At 37.4% G+C, this 22,038-nt stretch overlaps 3 protein-coding genes across 3 annotated transcripts; all 3 read left to right on the forward strand.

The window, feature by feature from the left end:
- Positions 1 to 2,185: 2,185 nt before the first annotated feature.
- On the forward strand, positions 2,186 to 3,125 carry LOC119255511 (olfactory receptor 2A5-like). The gene has a single exon (XM_037522772.1). The coding sequence runs from the start codon at positions 2,193 to 2,195 to the stop codon at positions 3,123 to 3,125; it is 933 nt and encodes a 310-aa protein (XP_037378669.1). The 5' UTR covers positions 2,186 to 2,192.
- Positions 3,126 to 9,447: 6,322 nt separating this feature from the next.
- On the forward strand, positions 9,448 to 10,380 carry LOC119255582 (olfactory receptor 2A5-like). The gene has a single exon (XM_037522896.1). The coding sequence runs from the start codon at positions 9,448 to 9,450 to the stop codon at positions 10,378 to 10,380; it is 933 nt and encodes a 310-aa protein (XP_037378793.1).
- Positions 10,381 to 17,357: 6,977 nt separating this feature from the next.
- Positions 17,358 to 18,290, forward strand: LOC119255634 (olfactory receptor 2A5-like). The gene has a single exon (XM_037523021.1). It carries the CDS (start codon positions 17,358 to 17,360, stop codon positions 18,288 to 18,290), a length of 933 nt encoding a protein of 310 aa, XP_037378918.1.
- The last annotated feature ends 3,748 nt before the right edge of the window (positions 18,291 to 22,038 follow it).

The following is a 22,038-nucleotide window of genomic DNA, read 5'->3' on the forward strand; positions in this document are numbered from 1 at the left end:
TGGGGATAGTGAGCGAATTCACCAGAGCCAGAGCGGGGAGCAGAGCAGGCAGAAGGACCGAAGTATACTGCGGAGGGGAGTAGTGGGCATGGCAGGAGAGGTCTGCGCGCCATGTGGGACCCTCTCCTGTGGCCGGGGATCAAACTGGGGATCGAACCGGGGCTGCAGAGGCTTCGCAGCCCACCGCTCAACTGCTGTGCCACCAGGGGAGGCCCTGGATAAGTTAATCTTTATAAAGAACCAGCTCTTCATTTTGTTACCTTTTGGATTACTTTTAATCTCTGTTTTGTTGGTTACTGCTCTAACTTATTTCCTTCCCTCTGATGAATTTTCATTTGATTTTTCTTTGTTTCTTTTTAGTTCAGATAGGTATAAGCTTTGACCTCTTATTTGTGACACTTCTTGCTTCCTGAGGTAGGGCTGTATTGCTAGAAACTTCCTTTTTAGTATAGCTTTTGCTGCATCCTCCAGGTTCTTAAAAGTCATACCTTTATTTTTATTATATATTTTTTAAAGATTTATGTTTTATGCATACAAGAACTGGGGTACAGGCCATAGGTGTGGGGGGTGAGAGGATTCACCAGAGACAGTGTGGGGAGCAGAACTGGCAGATCTACTGATAAACTGCTGAGAGGAGCAGCGGGCAAGGCAGGGGAGGTCTGCTGTGCCATGTGGGTAGCTCCCTGGCTGGGGATTGAACTGATGCTGCCGTGGCTGCAGACAGCTTCATAGGCTGCGTCTTAACCCCTTGCGCCACCAGGGAAGCCCCCCATTCCTTTATTTTAATTTATCCCTTGATCCCTTGATTTTTATTTCACTTTTTATTTCCTCTTTGATCCAGTAGTTTGTTTCAGTGGCATGATGTTTATTCTCCAAAAATGTGTGGTTTCCCCCTTTCTTCTTTGGCTGATTTCTAGTTTCCTACCATTGTGGTCCCATAATAGGCTTGATAGGAATTCAATCTTCATCAATTTGTTAAGATTTGTGTCCCTTCATATGGTCTATTGCTGAGAAGTTTCTGTGAGCACTCGACAAGAATTTGTTTCTTCTGTTTGGAGGTGGAATGGTCTAATAAGTTCATTCTCACCCAGTTTATCACTTAAGACCATTGCTTCCTTGGTGATTTTCTGTCTCAATGACTAGTCCATTGATCTGGGGGGGAGGCATTAAAGTTCTTTACTATTATTGTCAATGTCTTCTTTTAGGTCCATTAACATTTGCTTTACATATTTTGGTGCTACTATATTTGCACATAATATTGATGACTGTTTTGTCCAGCTATTGTATTTATTCCTTTATTATTATATAATATCCATCTTTGTTTCATGCTATCTATTTTTTGGGGTTTAAGTCTATATTTTCTGATGTATGTATAATAGTTCCTGCCTTTTAAAATTTTGCATTGACTTGGAGTAATAGTTTCCATCATTTCATATTGATTCTGGGTATATTTTTGTATCATGAGTTTCATATATGCAGAATAAATTTGGGATTTGCCTTTTAATCTGTCTGACCACTCTGTGCCTTTTGATTGGTGATTTTAGTCCATTTGTATTAAATGTGATTACTAATATATGAAGACATGCTACTTCCATAGTTTTCTGGTTCTATCTACTTATTTACTTGTTAGTTTTTTGTGGACTTTCTTCTCTTTGATTTACACAGGAGAGCTCCTGTCAACATTTTCTATGGGGGAGAAATAGTTTTGTCAAATTCCTTTAATGCTTATTCTACAGCATTTTGAATCTGTCATCCTTTTCTCTCAAGGTATATAAAATTTCTGCTGAGAAGTCTGATGAAAGCCTGATTGTTTTTAAACTGTTCTCAAACTAGTAAGTCCTTGGAAAACCCAAACTGAAGATATTAGAGAAAACAATTGGTCTGTACTCTACATAACATCAAAGTCATGGCAAGAAAGTCTAAGTCAATATTTTAGATAAGTTGAAAAATTTGATGATGTGTATATGGCGTATTTCTTTATATTATTGATATTTGTATGCTAGTTTAACTGCTTCATAATTAATAGCTAAAAACTAAATAGCAAGCATACATTGTGAAAAAAATTAGTGTGGTTGTGATAAGTTTACAAGTTACTTCTGAACTCCATTCAAGATAAATAACTCCACTATTCATTAATCTCCATCTCTGGCCTTTATATTACATTTCAGTCCTGGACAAACTATCATTAAGGAATGGGGGACAACCAATCATGGGTCCCAGAATTCATCTTGGTGGGATTCCAACTCAGTGCAGAAATTGAAGTGTTCCTCTTCTGTATCTTCTGTCTGTTGTATGTCTCCAACCTGCTAGCAAATGGCATGATCTTGGGGCTCATCTGGCTGGATGTCAGGCTGCACACCCCCATGTACTTCTTCCTCTCTCATCTGGCCGTCATTGACATCTCCTATTCTTCTAGCAGTTTGCCCAACATAATGGAGAACCTACTGAAACACAAAAAAACAATCTCCTTTGTTTCATGCACTATGCAAATGATTTTGTATTCTGCACTTGCTATTATAGAGTGTGCAATTTTGATGGTGATGTCCTATGACAGGTACGTGGCCATCTGCCATCCTCTCCACTACATGGTCATCATGAACTGGAGGTTGTGCACAGTCCTGACCAGCATCTCCTGGGCGTATGGTTTTATCCTGGCTCTAGTAAATATAATTCTCTATCTAAGATTGCCCTACTGTAGGGTCCAGAAGGTAAACCACCTCTTTTGTGAAATCATAGCTGTCCTAAAAGTAGCCTGTGGGGACACTTGGCTCAATAAAATTGTTGTCCTTTCTGCTTGTGTGTTTATCATATTGGGGCCCCTTTCTTTGATGATGTTCTCCTACATACGCATCCTCTTGGCCATCTTGAAGATCAAGTCAAAGGAGGGTCGCAGAGAGGCCTTCTCCACCTGCTCCTCCCACCTCTGTGTGGTTGGCTTCTACTTTGGCATTGCCATGATGATGTACTTGGTCCCAGACAATGGCCACCGAGATGAACAGAAGAAAATCCTTTCCCTGTTTTATACCCTCTTCAATCCATTGCTGAACCCCCTTGTCTACAGTCTGAGGAATGCTCAAATGAAGGCTGCCTTCAACAAAGTAGTGCAGAAAAGGGGATCAATCTAAAGAAGTGTAAACTTTCCAGTGTATGATTATCACGTTATTAAGTTGTACTCCTCAAATATATGAACATTTAATATGTTAATAATAAATAGATTCGGCAAAAGGAAATTCAAAGTCTTTAAAAATCTCACTGTATAATATATTTAACCAATTTTTAAATTGTATCTAAAACACTATGTGAAAATATATTTTTTTTTTTTACTTTTTTTGTAAATTTGTTAAATGCGTATCTTGGAAAATCATTAGAATTTTGTATTTACATTTGCCTAGAATCTGTGAAAACACATTGGCTATAGACTTTGGAAAACTCTACTGTCATGATGACAGAAATAGTGTGATTAAAGGTGAATATTTTAGATTTTGAAGGGAAATATTGAGTCACAGTTCTTAAAGGTCCCATTGTCACAGATGAAACATTGACTTCATAGACTCAAAGTCCTGTCTGTTGATCACAAAAATAAAACAATTGTATGAAAAGTATATAGTCCATATTGTTAGGTATATTTTTGTAAACTTCACGAGGCTCACTAATACTGTTTATGGATATTATCTTTACTCATTTGCATCCAGTCTGCCCTAATCAGAGAAAGATACACCTTGGTTTGGGGGAATCTACCCCTTCAGAGCTTTGCAAAACAACTTCTAGAAAGTCACAGCCTATCATATGTGTTTATGGGGACATCAGAGAACATGAATTAATAAAACTATTTAAAATAATTGTACACTCCAATTTGTGACATCTCTCTCAGGTTCATACCCTTGAGATACTGAAAATCTGTGTGGACACACAATGATGCCAATATGTGACCTGACTTTTCCCTCAAGGGAAAAGCAGGCAGAATCTTCACTTCCCTCCAGAGAGAGGAGACAGCGATCTTTTTCTCCTAGTTGAGGAAGAAGAAGGGAGAAAGAGATGTCAAATTTTCCTTCTGGGAATTACCATTTTTAGTTGATTCTGAATAAAACTCTACTCCTTGAGCTATGATTTAGATCTTCATGATACATTGAAACACTATCATCAGTTGTAGAAAATGCTCCTCAACCAAGATGTCTCCTTAGATGCCTGCCACAGGGTCTTAGAACACATCCTTCCCCTCTGAAGAGTCTTTGTGAAGGAGATTCCTGAGAAGTATCCAGTGTTGACATCTTGTTTGATTGTACTTTTTAATTGAGGTAATATTGTTTTACTTATTTCGAGGTGCCATCTCTTAACATAAAATAGATACATTTGCACATGAAGTAATTTTCAATCTAGGGAGTTGAAGTCGAGCAGGGTGGCTGCAGAAATCAAATGCTTTGTAGAGGGAATCACATTCCTTGTGAAATATACTGAATCTCCCCTGACTCAACTGCATGTACAGAGAAAGAGAATGAATCTCCAAATTTTAGCCCTGTCCCAGCTCTGGAAACTTCTGTCCCCTGATGTGGGTGGTGGTGTGTTTGGGGGTGGGAGTTTCTGCTATTTTGGCAATTTTCTCATCAAATGTTTCAAATATGTTGTTCGAAAGGACTCTGGAAGGAGGAGAAGCCTCATATGCAAGAAGTTCCTCTGGAGAAGGCTCTGAAATGGCCAAAGGAGCAATGAACCTTATCACAGATAGAGTGACCTCAGTTATTAGAAAGGAAAATTGTAGTAACCATGGCAGGGAAGTCTTCTCCTGTAGAATCATGTAAGAGATAAGACTGTCACATAGTTATTTCTTATTGAAACTTCCCTAGGCTGTCAGCACATATTATTTGACACAGAAATTACTGCAATTGCTAGCCTTGGAAATTAATGATATTTAAAAATTGTCCTTCAACAGAGTAGGATAGAGTCAGTGTCTGTACTGCTGTCTAGAGTTGGAGAGAGCTCTCGGCTCCTGTTCCAGCCCCGCAGGGGAGAATGCCCCTTACTCACCCACAGACCTCCATTTCTGAACCGCTATTATTGTAGGGATTCTATTGGAAGGGGAAATTTTATTTAGGCTATCTTGACATTGTCTTCACTGTTTCTGTGCTGCATTACTTATGAGTTTTAATCTATTATTTTTGAAATACTTAAGTAGAATGAATATAATAGTAATGGAAAAGATAACAGCTTATTAATATATTAACTAATCCGAAAAAAGAGTTAATTATTCCCTTTTGCCTCTGTAATATAGATTTTATAGTTGTAGACAAAATGTTATCAACTTGACAGACATTTATATAAACCTTCATAATACAATCATGTTTATAGAACCTAGGACTGTTTTCAACTTTTTTCTGACAGTCTTACTAAGGGGCCACTGCCCTCTTATCTGAAGCCTCCCTTATGTGAATATTTTCAAAATGTTCCAAAGTGCCTTCAAGGGTCTTTATTAGGTTATTATTTTACTTTCCAAGAAATTAATTAATCACCAAGGCAAAATCCCTAAAACACTCTCATAAGCATCAACTCAAAGCAGTTATAAGACTTTAATTCATTTTTGTGTTGCCATTTTTTCCAACTATGATATAGTCCATATCTTCATGCATATTCAGTAATATCTAGAGAAACAACATATTTAGTTACATGTATTACTGTGCATTTTATGCAAGGAAGCAGTATTCAGAAATAAATTCTGATTGTGAAATTTTCTTAGCAAAGTGTGATTCACATGTTGGTCAGTGATAGATACTAATTTTACAATATGTTTATGGAAGGTGAGCCTGTAGAGAAGCTTAAATTCAATAACTTCAGCTTGTAAGTTCAGGTGTGCTGTGTTGCTATCTTTGCCAGCTTACAGTAGGAGATATTTGAAAATCTTGTGGACACTGTGAAATGCTAACTTAACTCTATCCATATCTGTCTTTATATATATATATATATTTATATTTGGAATTTATTATTCACACTTAGCACACGCTTCTTGAGTGCCTTGTTTCACCTAGAACTTCAGTGACTGTCGTAGAGACACAGAATCCATCTCTTGACCTGTATAACCACTGAATCATCTCTGTTCAAAGAATGGATCTTTGGTGTCAAATCCCAGTTCGTATTTTATTTTATCCTGGGGATTAGTTAGATCTTTGTAGTTTGTAAGTCCTTTTACTGTTTTGTTGTCCATCCTTATTCATTAATTCATGCCTGACAGGCCTCCTCATGTTTATCTATTCTAGGGAGAGTAGAAAAAGACCCCCTTGGTGACAGGAAGATGTGAGAGGATGGAGCTGGTTATGAGTGATTATGTGAGGATGTCCTGGTGTGTATTACCCCCAGGCTCATTGGGTCATATGATTAAATATATGACAGCTTTTTATATGTCAGCTTTCCTAATATTAAAGGAAAATATTAAAGTCTTTTAATGGTGCTTAGGGAGGAACAAACAGGCTGTCACCTTCCTTTCTGTGTTATCTGTGGACATGCAGGGATGCCCCCAGGGAGAAGACCTCAGTGTCCTGCCCTCTGAGACTCCCCCCTTTCAGGCTCACACAGTGAGACTAGTAACTCTGTACAGTGTGACCACACTTGTATTTTGAGGGATGATTATGCATTTTTGAACTTCAGAAGCTTCTTTTACCAAGCCTGATATTTTCATAGGGTTAAAGAATAAATTTCACAATATTTATTTGCAAATTACTTTATAATCATGAAAGAATCTCAAGACCTATGAAATAATCTATATTCATCATCTCTTTAAAGGATTGACCTCCTATTATCTTGGTAGTTATTATCTCTAAAACTTGTATTGGCCTGTGGGTAAAAGTCATGTCAAATGCAACATTTTGTATCTCAGAGCTGTTGTGTTGAAAATATAAATATTCTTTAGTGTAACAACTGTATGTGCAAAGGTCTCCCTGGAATGGTTGGTGTAATCCTACATCATTCTACATGTTGTTCACTTAGGAAACAGAAATAACTCTCTGGCCACTAACTGGAATTAAGTAGTAAGGGTGGGATAGCGATTTCTATATGGAATCATTTGTATCTGGAAGCAAAAAAATACAGGTAAACATCCTATAAAGTTGTAGTCAGCTCCTTAGACTAGAGGGTAGATAACTCAAGCTTGTAAGTGCCCTGGGATTTGAAATGTAAATCAGAAACTACTTACATTATAGTCAGTTTATACCTAAGTGTGTGAGCTCACTTTCCATTAAGTGGTATTGGATATGAAGCAGTGGTCACAATGAGCTGGAAGGAGCACATTTTACACCAGGTTTGACTAAAGAATGTTAAAACATGGCAATCAGAATGATAGAAACTGAGGTTATACAGCCTTGATTGTTGAATTGGGGACTCTTTCCCACCAGGTGACATACTACAGTGACAACGTGTTTGTATTTTTTCTTGTTTACTGTTAGGAAGAGAGAAAAGATGCTAAAGTTGAGAATGATGATGCTGATGGCAGTGATGACAGAGGAGGAGAAATAGAAAGATGAAAAATACAGAGAATTGACTGAGCTATACCATTTAGGAATTTACTTTAATAATCAAAATTACAGAAAAATAAATGCACTATACTTAATCACTTTAGCATTATAATAAAATGGCATACAAGCCAGTGGAAAGTAATGAACCAAATCAATAAAAAGTTAGTATGCAAATTAATAGTATGCACCAATTGAAGCATGTCAGGGAAATATTTTGATATGGAAAGTGTAGATGTGATTCTAAATAAAAATACTTCTAAATAAAATACTTCTAAATAAAATTCTAAATAAAAATATCTTCCAAGATAATTTTGGAAACTTAATGGAAATATCTCATATGAGGTATATGCCACGTTATCCAGACATTCAACAAAATTAGTGAAATTGTAATTTGTAAATTTAAAATGTAAAGCAATCTCTTATAGATAGATAAAAAGAGAACAACAACATATTTGAATAAGGTAATTCATAAGAATCTGGAATTATAAATATATATTTGCCTTAAAATAAACTACTGTATAATATCAAAGACATATGCTGATACTAATGTTAATTTTGTAAAATAGATTTGTCTCTCCAAAAGATGTCAGTAATGATACATTAGGATTAAAGAATCTTAAGAATCCACTACCCCTTCAACAATTTGTACACCAAATTATATATTCTCCCTACTAAATTATATTTTTAAAAGATTTATTTATTTATGCATACAAGAACTGGGGTACAGGCCAGAGGTGCAGAGGAAGTATGAGAGGATTCACCAGAGACAGAGTGGGGAGCAGAACAGGCAGACTGACTGAAATATACTACTGAGGGGAGAAGTGGCAAGACAGGAGAGGTCTGCTGTGCCATGTGGTCAGCTCCCTGACCACCAGGGATCTAACTCGTGCTGCAGAGGCTGCGGATAGCTTCACTGTGCTATCTTAACCCCTTGTGCCACCAGGGAGGCCCCTAGATTATATTTGAAATGTTAAAACAATAATGATTAAAAATAAATTATTAAACATCTTGTTAAATATGATTGCTTTGAAAATATGATTCGCCATTAAAAAGAATTAGAAATTTTAGTGCAGTAACTGATTCCATGACTTGGGTAAGCACAAGGTTGGCACAGAACAAGTCTTTTAAGTAGAGACAGGGAAGTGCTAAATAGTGTGGATAAATGATTTTATAATGTAGACCTGCGGAGAAAACACATGGGCCAACTAATTTATATTAATCTTGCCAATAGTGGGACAAACTAACATTATCTTGGTATTAACGATGGGACTATCATTTACATTTACTTTGTTGGGTCAAAAATTTATACCATGAACTACCACATGGATAATCAATGAAAGATTTAAAATGGGAGCTATTTTATAAAAAAATACTGTATCCATTCAAAATTATCATGGTTCATGCTGTGAAATCCTGGGTAATTTTCTTAGATTAGAAAAGAAAATTTGACATTAGGTTATAACTTGGATCTACTTAAGGTATTTAGTAGTGAATCATGTTTATGTTAAATTTTCTGATTCGTGCTAATTATACTGAAAGTAGAGTAAATGCAATTGTTCTTTAAAAATAAGAGAGGGCTAAATTGGCATTATTTCGGCACTTATGTGGTTTTAGGAAATATAAGATATAGATATCACATATAAAATATATATATACAAACATCACTCATGGGAAATGATATTACAAAGCAAACATAAATGAATAGTTTGGTGACATGCATAGAGTAGAATAGTTTATAGTTTTCATTTCCTTTTGAAAGTCTAATTACTTCATAATAAAATGGGAAAAAACATCAAAAAGGCAAAGAAATGCCAGGAAAATACTCAGTAAAGTGCAGATAAGCATGTATGCTTACTGTGAGCTCATTTTAAGACAAATAACTCTAGTTTTTATTGCCCTCCAGCTCTGGTCTTTGTATTTCATTTCAATCTCAGACAAACTGTCCATAAGGATGGGGGTTAATCAGTCATGGTTCCCGGAATTCATCCTGGTGGGATTCCACCTCAATGTGGAGAAAGAAATTCTCCTCTTCTGTGTCTTCTCCCTGCTGTATGTCTCCAACCTGCTGGCAAATAGCATGATCTTGGGGCTCATCTGGCTGGATGTCAGACTGCACACCCCCATGTACTTCTTCCTCTCTCATCTGGCCATCATTGACATGTCCTATGCCACTGGCAATTTGCCCAATATATTTAAAAACCTAGTGAAACACACAAAAACAATCTCCTATGCTTCATGTGCTGCACAATTGTTTCTGTATTTGGCTTTTGCTTGTACAGAGGCCATGATTTTGGTGGTGATGTCCTATGACAGGTACGTGGCCATCTGCCATCCTCTCCACTACATGGTCATCATGACCTGGAGACTGTGTACGGTGCTGGCCATCACCTCCTGGATATGTGGCTTTTTACTGGCCTTAGGAAATCTACTTCTGTTTCTGAGAGTGCCCTTCTGTGGGTCGCAGGAGGTGAACCACATTTTCTGTGAAATCCTAGCTCTCCTCAAAGTGGCCTGTGGGGACACTTGGATTAACAAAGTTTTTGTCCTTTCTTCTGGAGCATTTATCCTAGTGGGACCCCTGTCCTTGATGCTGTTCTCCTACATGCGTATCGTCTTGGCCATCCTGAAGATGAAGTCAAAGGAGGGCCGCAGAAAGGCCTTCTCCACCTGCTCCTCCCACCTCTGTGTGGTTGGGTTCTACTTTGGCATTGCCATGATGATTTACTTGGTCCCAGACGATGGTCACCGGGATGAGCAGAAGAAAGTACTTACACTGTTTTATGCTGTCTTTAACCCACTGTTGAACCCCCTCATCTACAGTCTGAGGAATGCTCAAATGAAGGCTGCCTTCAACAGAGCAGTGCAGAAGCAGAGGATGTTATGAAGGAGAGTGGAATTGTATGCAGTTGGTAGTGCTCACATATGGACTTGCTGGTGTAATTCAACTCAAGGTGAAAGAGCATACATTGGAGAAAGAAAAGTCTCTTCAAATGGTTTTGGGGAAACTGGACAGTTTCATTCCCAACAGATTGAACCTAGACCACTATCTCATACCATACAGGAAACTCAAATGGGTTAAAGACTTTGAAGGAAGATCTGAAGCCATAAAATATATAAAAGAAAACATTCATAGGCAAACATACATAGGCATTGACTTCAAGGATGTCTTTGGGGACACAACACCAAGGGCAAAAGAAATAAAAATAATTTTAACTAGGAATGGAATTTCTGGATCATGTGGTAGATCTTTTTTTTAATATCTTGTGAAACCTACATAGGTGCTGGACAAATCTACATTCCCACCAATAGCATGCAAAGATTCCATTTTCTCAATAGTCCTGCCATCATTTGTTGTTTCTGTGTTTTTTTTTTAATATAGCCCATTCTCCCAGGTATATGGTGGCTATCAATTTCCTTTTGATTATATTCCCCTTGTGCTGAGTGATGTTGAGTATTTTTTAAGGTGGCTGTGTCTTCTGTGGAAAATTGTCTTTTCAGCTTTTTGCTCATCCCATGCCTAGGTACTTCATGGAAGAACACAAAGTCAGTGGTTCAAAGGGATATATGCCCTCCCCTGCTCATTCTGGCACTCTTTATTATAGCCGTGCTAGGGAAACAACCTAAATGCCATTGACCAGCAGTTTTCAAGAAGGTGTGTATGGATGTGCAGTGGGTACCTCTCAACTATCAAAGAGATGACCACTTGCCACTTGTGACAAGAAGCTGAAATTTGAGGAGGGCAATGCTGAGTAAGATAAGTCAGAAGAGAAAAGTAAATATTAGATTATTTCATTCGTATATAGAATATGGAGGAAAAATCAGAGGGAGTAACAAAAATAAGCCAACACAGACCCTAGGAATATGAGTGTAGCCATCCATGGGAGATACTGCAGGATCCAAAAAGGGTGGAGGCAGTAGATTATGATGGGGAACTGTGGGTGCTTTGATGGTGGACATGGTGCAGTTATAAGAAGAGTTGTGAAGCTGACCCTCCAAGTCATGGCAGCGTTATCATCCAAAGTTGCCTCAATAACAAGTAACAGGATTTTTTTCTAAAGATTTATTTATTTATTTATTTATTTATTTATTTTATTTATTTATACAAGTGCTGGGTACAGTCAGAAGTGCCGGAGGGTGAGAGAATTCACCAGAGCCAGAGCGGGGAGCAGAGCAGGCAGAGGGACCGAAGTACACTGCTGAGGGGAGCAGCGGGCGGCAGGAGAGGTCTGCGTGCCATGTGGGACCCTTGCCCGGCAGCCGGGGATCGAACTGGCGCTGCAGAGGCTGTGGGCAGCTTCGCAACCCAGCACTCAATTGCTGTGCCACAGGGGAGGCCCAGTAACAGGATTTTTTAAAATGTCAACACACTGACAGTAAAGAGGGAAAGGAACTGTGTGAAATGCTGCATGTATCACTCTGTAGCCTTCCTTTCACAGTGTAAATAGGTATCAAATCATTACATTGTGCACCTCAAATATATAAGCATTATTATGTGTCAGTAACACCTAAGTAAAGCTGAAAGAGAGGAAATTAATATGGCACTTGAAAACACTTAGTGATCAATTTGAAAGAAGTATCTCATGTGGAAAATATATGTTTTATGGTATTTAAAGTAGCTGTAGTATCTAGGACAAAAAGCAAAAAACTAGTCCTGTTTTATATTTTTTGTAAAAAATCATAAATCTGTTTCTTGATCAATAGGTTTTTGCTTTTACATCTGCATCCGATCTGTTAAAATATCCCATAGCTGTAGACTTAGGGTATTCCCCACTTATCTAATGGCAGGATAAATGTGATTAAAAATTAGTATTTTAGATTTAAAGAAAATTATTGACCTCCCAGTCACCTTCAAAAGTTCTCAAGAGGCCCATTATCACAGATGAAGCAATATTAACTTCATATACTCAAAATCCATTCTGCATATCACTGAAATTATAATTATTATTTAAAATATATAGTCCTAATCAAGCCATTGAAGTATTTCCTAAACATTTTAAGGGCTCATGAGTAGCTGTTTGTATATTGCAATCCTTGCTATTTCCATCTATCAGCCCTGCTTCTTCTTCCATCATGGATCACCTCTTTATCAGGTTTGCCTTAGCAGCTTCCATGGGAACCTTCTCTAACCTTCTGCAAGTCACAGCCTCGTAATATCCATGAGGTTCAGAAAGAGGCATGTATTTAGAACAGCAATAATTTTAAAGATTTGTATACTCTAATTTGTGACATCTCTCTAGGGTTTATAACCCTTGAGATTTTTGAAAGTCTCTGTGGACCATGTGTGATGATAATATGTGATTTGACTTTTGCCTAGAATGTTCCTCAAGGGAAAAGCATAGAGACTCTTTGCTCACCTCCAGGGAAAGGAGACAGGGATGTTTTTCTCTTAATTTATGAAGAAGAAGGTAGAAAGAATCATGTCATGTCAAATTTTCCTTCTGGGAATTGTAATTTTTAGTTGATTCTAAATAAACTTTACTCCTTGAGGTATAATTTAGAACTCTATGATATGTAGAAAAACCATCATCAATTGTAGCAAATACTCCTCAACTGAGATTTCTCCTCAGATCCCTGCCACAAGGACATAGAACACGTCCTTTCTTTGCCTCTGAAGTTTCTTCTCTTGGTGAAAGGAGATTCCTGAGGAGTATCCAGTGCTGACATCTTGTTTTATTGTATTTTTTATTGAGGTAATACTGTTTTACTCCAATGTTTGTGATTTAGAGGTGCCATCTCCTAATGTAAAATAGATATATTTGCATATGAGATGATTTTCAATCTAGTGAGTTGAAGTAGAGCCAGGTGGCTGCAGAAACCAACATGCCTTTGTAGAGGGAGGCACATACAGATCTCCCCTGACAAGACTGTGTATAGATAAATGGAATAAATGCCCAGATTTCACTCCTGCCCCAGCTCTGTAAACTTTTGTCCCCTGAAATATTTGTGTTATGGTGGGGGAGTGTTTCCAATATTTCGGCAGTTTTCTCATCATCTTCCAGTGTGGTTGAGGGTTGGTCATTCAAATAATTGCAGTGTATTGTTGGTGAAGGAACCCAGAAGGATGAGAAGCCTCATGTGCAAGCATTTCCTCTGGAGAAGGCTCTGAAATGGCCAAAGGAATCCAAGAACCTTATAGTGCCTACCCCAGATCATATGTTACTAGAGAAACCTTATACTAGAAAGGAAAATTCTGTTAACCGTAACAGGGAAATCTCCTTATAGAAACAGTGCAAGAGGTAAGATTGTCACATAGTTATTTCTTTTTGAAACTGTACCCTCAGTTGATGCCTCCCTTAAGCTGATATTTTGAAAATATTGAAAAGTGGCTTTGCATTTGCCTTCAAGGGTGCTGATAGGTTATTGTTTTACTTTCCAACTAAGGAATTTATCCAAAGCAATTTCCCAGAAACTTCTTCATAGCATCTCTTCAAAGCAGGTGTAAGACATTAGTTCATTTTTTGTTGCCATTTTCTCCTCAGATATAATATAGTCAAAATCCTCAAACATATTTAGTTATATCCTAAAGAAATGTCATATTTGAATTACTGTATTAGTCATCATTTTCTGAAAGAGTTATTCAATGATTAAATTCTAATTGTGAACTATTTTGCTAGTAAACTATAATTCACACCCATAAACAATAGATAGAAACTGGTGATAGAAGATATTTATGGAGCATGTGCCTGTAGAGAATCTTAAATTCATAAAAGTGGAATCATTTTAGGAGCTTGTAAGCTCAGGTGTGCTATGTTGCTATCTCTGCCATGTTATGATGGGAGATATTTGAAAATCTTGTGGACACTGAAATACCAATGTGACTCTATGCATATGTGTCTGTATATGTATGTGCATATCTGTATTTATATTTAGAATTTATTATTCACCTGGTAGCACATGCTCCTTAAGTGCCTTGTTTAATCTAGAACCCCAGTGACTGTCATAGATACATAACATCCATCACAGGACCTCTATAACCACTCAGAGGAGTCACCTTAGTTCAAAGAATGTACCTGAAAACCTATGAATGAATCTATACCTGTCATCTCTTCAAGGGATTGACTTCTTATTATTTTGGAATTTGTAGCTCTGTAAAACTTGTATTGGTCCTTTGGGTAAAAGTTATGTCTGATGCAACCTTTTGTATTTTAGAGCTGTGGTGTTAAAAGTATAGACTATTCTTTAGCGTGTAACAACTGTATATGCAATGAGGTCTCCCTGGAATGTTTGCTGTCACCCTTACATCATCCTAGGTGTTATTCACCTGGGATGAACAGAAATAACTCTGGGGCCACAAACTGAAATTGAGGAAAAAATAATAGATTTTATGCAAAGTGAAAATTGATATCTTTTGGTCTTTATTCATGTGTGAAAGTGTGTCTATGAGGAAATCCTGAATAGTGGGGTAGGAATCGCCACTTCTACAAGAATCATGTGGAAATAGGCAGTAAAAAGTACAGGCAATCACTCCATAAAGTTGTACTCAGCTCCTTTTATCTAGAGGGTAACTAACTCAAGCTTGTTAGCACACAGAGATTTAATGTGTAAAGAGGAACTACTTACATTATAATCAGTGTATACTTAACCTTTGTGAAGTCACTTTCCATTAAGTATTGTTCTTTCTTTGTATTTGACAGGAAGCAGTGGTAACAATGAACTGAAAGTGGTGCATTTTTAACCAACTTTGACTAAATAATGTTGAAACATGGCAGTCAGGGGCCTTCCCTGGTGGCGCAGTGGTTGAACGCTGGGCTGCGAGGCTGCCCGCAGCCTCTGCAATGCTGGTTCATTCCCCGGCCACCGGCGAGGGTCCCACAAAAACAAACAAACAAACAAACAACAACAACAAAAAAACATGGCAGTCAGAATAATAGAACAGAGAGGCTGAAGTGGGAAGCTCCGTAGGAAGATGAGCTTCAGGTTATACAGCCAGATTGGTAAATTGATTGGTAAATTGGAGACTCTTTCTTACTAGGTGATACATTATAGTTACATCGTGTCTGGGATTTTGCTAGTTTGCTTTTATCAAGTGAGAAACCATGATGTGATTGAGAATGATGAGGTGATGGAGGTGGTGATGGAGCAAGAGGGAATATAGAAAGACAAATAATACATAGAATTGACTGAAATATACTGTCTGGGAATTTACTTTAATAATAAAAGTTACACAAAAATACATTACATTTAATCACTTGCTTTATATGGCATACTATCAAGGTGGAAGGGAATATACTAACTCAGCAAAAAGTTTGTATGAAAATAAACAGTATGCACCACTTAAAACACAGGTCAGGGAAAATAATATAAAAAATGTACATGTGATTCTAAAGGTAACAAATAAAATGATACTAAAACAAATAAAATAATCATAAAATTTTACTTATGTATATTATGAAAATATCAGTATACAGCATAGACTGAACACTTGACAATTGTCTCCATCAGTCATAGGGAAATCATTTATACACAGTAAATTGTATGATATGTCTGTATTGGTTTTTGTTGAATTTTATGTTTTCCAAGATATTTTTGAAACCCAACATTAAAATCTCATATGAGGTATGTGCCATTTCATGCACACACTGAACAAGATCAGTGAAATGATCATGTATAAATTTAAAATGTAAAAGAATCTCTTATATGTAAATATAAGGAGTACAATAGCACATTTAAAGAAGATAATTTATAAGAAGCTGGAATATAAATGAACATGTGCCTTAAGGTAAACTAATGTATAATATTAAAACATAGGCTGATACTAATGTTAATTTGGTAACATTAATTTCCAAGTGTTAGTTTTGGTTAATATTAATTCAGTAAATTAGATTTGTCTCTCCAAAAGATGGGGTATAGATGCAGTAGGATTAAAGAATCTTAAGAATCAACTATCCCTTTAACAATCTGTACACCCAATTATATATTCTCTCTATTAAATGATGATATTTGAACAATGATAACAATCTTGATAAAATATACATAATTAAACTTCTTGTTATGTGTGATAATTGCTTTGAAAATATGATTCACCATTAAAAAAAATTAGACCATTTGATGGGGTAACTAATTCCATGGTGACTTGGGTGAATACAAGGTTGAAAGAAACACATTTTTAAGGTAGATACAGGAAAGTAATGATACTAAATAGTGTGGATAAATGATTTTGTAATGTAGATCTGTGGAGAAAAACATTAGTTGACTAATCCATATTATCCTTGAGAACCGCTGGACAAAGTTACATTATCTTAGTGTTAATGAAGGGAACTAAATTCACATTTATTTTATTGAGTACAACATGGATAATCAATGGAAAACATAAATGGGAGCTATTGTATAAAAAAAGGTTGTGAACCATTCAATATTATCATGGTTCAGGGCTAATGTGATGTGAGATTATAAAATGGGCAAAGGGTAACAAACTAATATTTTTACCATAGTGAATTGTGTTTATATTACAATTTATGTAATCATATTGAGAATTAAATAGTGAATAGAATTGTTTTTCAAAAAACAAGAGGGATAAACTGTCATTATTTCAGCAGTTATGTGGTTCAATAAATATAAGATATATGTGTATACAAACACAGATACACTTATGGGAAAAGATATGAAAAAAGAAATGTTAATAAATAATACAGTGAAATGCATTAATGCGATGTTTGTAGTTCTTAATTTTTATCTGAAAAACTAATCACATCATATTAAAATGGAAAAAACACCAAAAATCAAAGAAAAACTGGGTAATTAGTCAAATATAGATAATCCTGTATGCTTTCTGTGAGTTTATTTCAAGATAAATAATGCCACCTTTACCTCCAGCTCTGGCTTTTCTATCACGTTTCAGTCTTGGACCAACTATCATTAAGGATGGGGGACAACCAGTCAGGGGTCCCAGAACTCATCCTGGTGGGATTCCTGCTCAGTGCAGACATGGAAGTGCTTCTCTGCTGTGTCTTCTCCCTGTTGTATGTCTCCAACATGCTGGCAAATGGCATGATCTTGGGGCTCATCTGGCTGGACGTTAGGCTGCACACCCCCATGTACTTCTTCCTCTCTCATCTGGCCATCATTGACATCTCCTATGCCTCCAGCAATTTGCCCAAATTACTGGAAAACCTAGTGAAACACAAAAAAATGATCTCCTATGTTTCTTGTGCTGCACAATTGTTTTTTTATTTGGGTTTTGCCTGCACAGAGTGCCTGATTTTGGTGGTGATGTCCTATGACAGGTACGTGGCCATCTGCCATCCTCTCCACTATATGGTGATCATGACCTGGAGACTGTGCACGGTGCTGGCCATCACTTCCTGGGCTAGTGGTTTTTCTGTTGCCTTAGGAGATCTGATTCTCTTTCTGAGAGTGCCCTACTGTGGATTCCCAGAGGTGAACCACATCTTCTGTGAAATAATAGCTGTCCTCAAAGTGGCCTGTGGGGACACCTGGATCAACAAATTTTTTATCCTTTCTTGTGGTGCTTTTATCTTAGTGGGGCCCCTTTCCTTGATGCTGGTCTCCTACATGCGCATCGTCTTGACCATCCTGAAGATCAAGTCAAAGGAGGGCCGCAGAAAGGTCTTCTCCACCTGCTCCTCCCACCTCTGTGTGGTTGGGTTCTACTTTGGCATTGCCATGATTATTTACATGGTCCCCGATGATGGTCACTGGGATGAGCAGAAAAAAGTTCTCACCCTGTTTTATATCTTCTTCAACCCATTGTTGAACCCCCTCATCTACAGTCTGAGGAATGCTCAAATGAAGGCTGCATTCAACAGAGCAGTGCAGAAGCAGAGGACATCATGAAGGAAGGTGGAATTGTATGCAGTTGGTAGTGCTCACATATGGACTTGCTGGTATAATGCAACTCAAGATGAAAGAGAAAGAAAAGTCTCTTCAGTGGTGTTGGGGAATATAGACAGTTTCATTTCCAGCAGATTGCACCTAGACCACTATCTCATACCATAAGGAAACTCAAATGGGTTAAAAACTTTGAAGGAAGATCTGAAGCCATAAAATATATAAAAGAAAACATACATAGGCAAACGTACATAGGCATTGACTTCAAGGATGTCTTTGGGGACACAACACCAAGGGCAAAAGAAATAAAAATAATTTTAACTAGGAGCAAAATTTCTGGATCATGTGGTAGATCTATTTTTAGTATCTTGTGAAACCTACATACTCTCTTCCATAGGTGCTCGACCGATCTACATTCCCACCAACAGTGTACAAAGATCCCATTTTCTCAACAGTCCTGCCAACATTTGTTGTTTCTGTGTTTTTGAATATATGCCATTCACACAGGTATAATTGGCTTATCATTGTCCTTTTGATTGTATTCCCCTTGCGCTGAGTGATGTTGAGCATTTTCTAAGATGGCTTTTGTCACTTGTGTCTTCTGTGGAAAATTGTCTTTTCATCTTTTTTCCCATCCCATGCCGAGGTACTTCGTGGACACAAAATCATTGTTTCAAAGGGATATATGCCCTCCCCTGCTCATTATAGCCCTCCTTATTCAAGCCGTGCTATGGAAAGAATTTAAATGCCCATTGACTGAGCAGTTTTAAAGAAAATGTGTATAGATGTGCATTGGGTACCACTCAGATATCAAAGCAGATGACCACTTGCCACTTGTGACAAGAGGATGAAATTGGGTAATGCTGAGCAAGATAAGTCAGAAGGGAAAGGAAAATACTAGATGATGTCACTCATCTGTAGAATATGGAGGGAAAATAGAGGGAGTAACAAAAATAAGCCAAAACAGACGCTAGGAATCTGAGCATAGAATTGAGGCCATCAGAGGGAGATAGTGGAGGATGCAAAAGGGGGAGAGGCAGTAAATTATGATGGAGGATTGTGGGTGCTTTAATGGTACACATGGTGCAGTAACATGAAGAGGTATGAACCTGAACCTCCAAGTCATGGCAGTGTTATCAACCAAAGTTGCTTCAGTAAAAAGTAATAGGATTTTTAAAAATGTCAACATGCTGGCAGTAAAAAGGAAAACAATCCATGTGAAATGTTGGATGTGTCACTCTTTGGCCATCATTTCACAGTGTAAACAGGTATCAAATCATTTCATTGTGCACCTCAAATATATAAACATTGTTACGTGTCCATAATACCTAAATAAAGCTGAAAGAGAGGAAATTAAAATGGCACTTGAAAACATTTACTGATCTATTTGAAGGAAGTATCTCATATGGATAATATATTTTTATGGTGTTTAAAATAGCTGTAGTCTCTAGGACAAAAAGTGAAAAACTAGTCCTGTTTTATATTTTTGTAAAAAATCAGGAAACTGTATCTTGGACAATAGGTTTTTGCTTTTACATTTGCATCCAATCTGTTACTATATCCCACAGCTGTAGACTTAGTCATTTCAGACTCATATAATGGCAGGATAAATGTGATTAAAAATTAGTATTTTAGATTTAAAGAAAATTTTTGACCTCCCAGTCACCTTAGAAAGTTCTCAAGAGGTCTGTTATCACAGATGAAGCAATATTAACTTCATATACTCAAAATCCTTTCTGAATATCACTGAAATTATAATGATTATTTAAAAATATATAGTTCATATCAAGCAATGAAGAATTTTATAAAACAATTTAAGGCTCATAAGTAGCTGTTTATGGATATTTCAGTCCTTGCTATTTGTGTCTATCAGCCCTGCTTCGGTGATGGATCACCTTGGATGAGAGACTCTTTATCAGGTTTGCCATAGCAGCTTCCATGGAAAACTTCTCTAACCTTCTACAAATCACAGCCTCATAGTATCTATGGGATTCATAAAGCAGCATGAATTTAGAACAGAAATAATTTTAAAGTTTTGTACACTCTAATTTGTGACAACTCTCTAGGGTTCATAACCCTTGAGATATTTGAAAGTCTGTGTGGCCGCAGTATAATGTCAATATGTGATTTGACTTTTGCCTAGAATATTCCTCAAGGGAAACACATAGAGAATCTTTACTCAGAGGAGACAGGGATATTTTCTCCCACTTCACGATGAAGAAGGTAGAAAGATACCCTGTCAAATTTTCCTTCTGGGAATTGTTTTCAGTTGATTCTAAATAAATCTTTACTCCTAGAGGTATAATTTAGAACTCCATGATATGTAGAAAAAATATCATCAATTGTAGCAAATGCTCCTCAACTGATATTTCTCCTCAGATCCCTACCACTGGGTCTTAGAACACATCCTTTGCCTCTGAAGGGTCTTCTCTTGGTGAAAGGAGATTCCTGAGGAGTATCAAGCGCTCACATCTTGTTTTATTGTATTTTTCAATTAAGGTAATGTTGTGTTCCTCCACTGTATGTGATTCAGAAGTGCCATCTCCTAATGTTAAATAAATTTATTTGCTCCTGAGATGATTTTCAATCTAGGGAGTTGAAGTGGAGCCGGTTGGTTGCAGAAACCAACATGCCTTGCTGAGGGAATCACATTCCTGGTGACACATGCTGATCTCTTTTGAGAGAGTAGGTGCAAGTCTATGTAGAGATTCCTAGATATCACCTTTACCCGATCTCTATAAACTTCTGTCCCCTGACGTGTGTCTGTATTGGTGGGGGGCACTTTTCTGATATTTTGGCAGTTTTCTTGTCATCACCTCCTAGTGTGGTTGAGAATTGGTCATTCATATTATCCCAATGTATTGTTTACAAAGGAATCTAGAAGGATGAGAAACCTCATAGGAAAACATTTTCTCTGGATATGGCTCTGAAGTGGCCAAAGGAATCAAAGAACCTTATAGTGCCTCATCCAGATGAGATATCAGTAGAGTAACCTCAGTTATTAGGAAAATTAGTCACTAACAGGGAAGTCTTCTCCTTGCGGAAGCAGTGTAGAGGTAAGTTTGTCTCATAGTTATTCTTTTTTTTTTTTTAAGATTTATTTATTTATTTATATAAGCACTGGGTACAGTCAGAAGTGCGGGAGGGTGAGAGAATTCACCAGAGCCGGAGCAGGGAACAGAACAGGCAGACTGACCAAATACGCTGCTGAGGGTAGCAGCGGGCATGGCAGGAGAGGTCTGTGCACCAGGTGGGACCCTCGCTGGCAGCCAGGGATTGAACAAGTGCTGCAGATGCTGCGGGCAGCTTCGCAGCCCAGCGCTCAACCGCTGGGCCACCAGGGGAGGCCCACTCTCATAGTTATTCTTATTGACACTTCCCTAGTCTATACCAGATCTTAATTATTAGATGTAGAAATTACTGATGTTTATAAAATTGTCCTGCAACCATACAGGATAGAGCGAGTGCTGATACTGCTGCTTAGAGCTGGACACTCCCTGCTGCAGTTCCCTCCCCGCAGGGAAGAATGGCACTCAGTGACCTGCAAATCTCCCTTTCTGAGCTGCTATTATTGTAGGGATTCTGTTGGGAGGGGATGTCTTTTTTAGTGAATTGTCTTCACTATTTCTAAACTGCATTATTAAAAGATGACAGTTTATTCAGACATTTTAAACTAATCTTAAAAAACGTAAATATTCCCTTTTGCTTTATAATGTAGTTTCTGTAGTTGTAGAAAAACTTAATGTTACAAATT

Source organism: Talpa occidentalis, unplaced genomic scaffold, assembly GCF_014898055.3.
Source record: "Talpa occidentalis isolate TD23 unplaced genomic scaffold, MPIMG_talOcc4v2.1, whole genome shotgun sequence".
Classification (NCBI taxonomy): domain Eukaryota; kingdom Metazoa; phylum Chordata; class Mammalia; order Eulipotyphla; family Talpidae; genus Talpa; species Talpa occidentalis.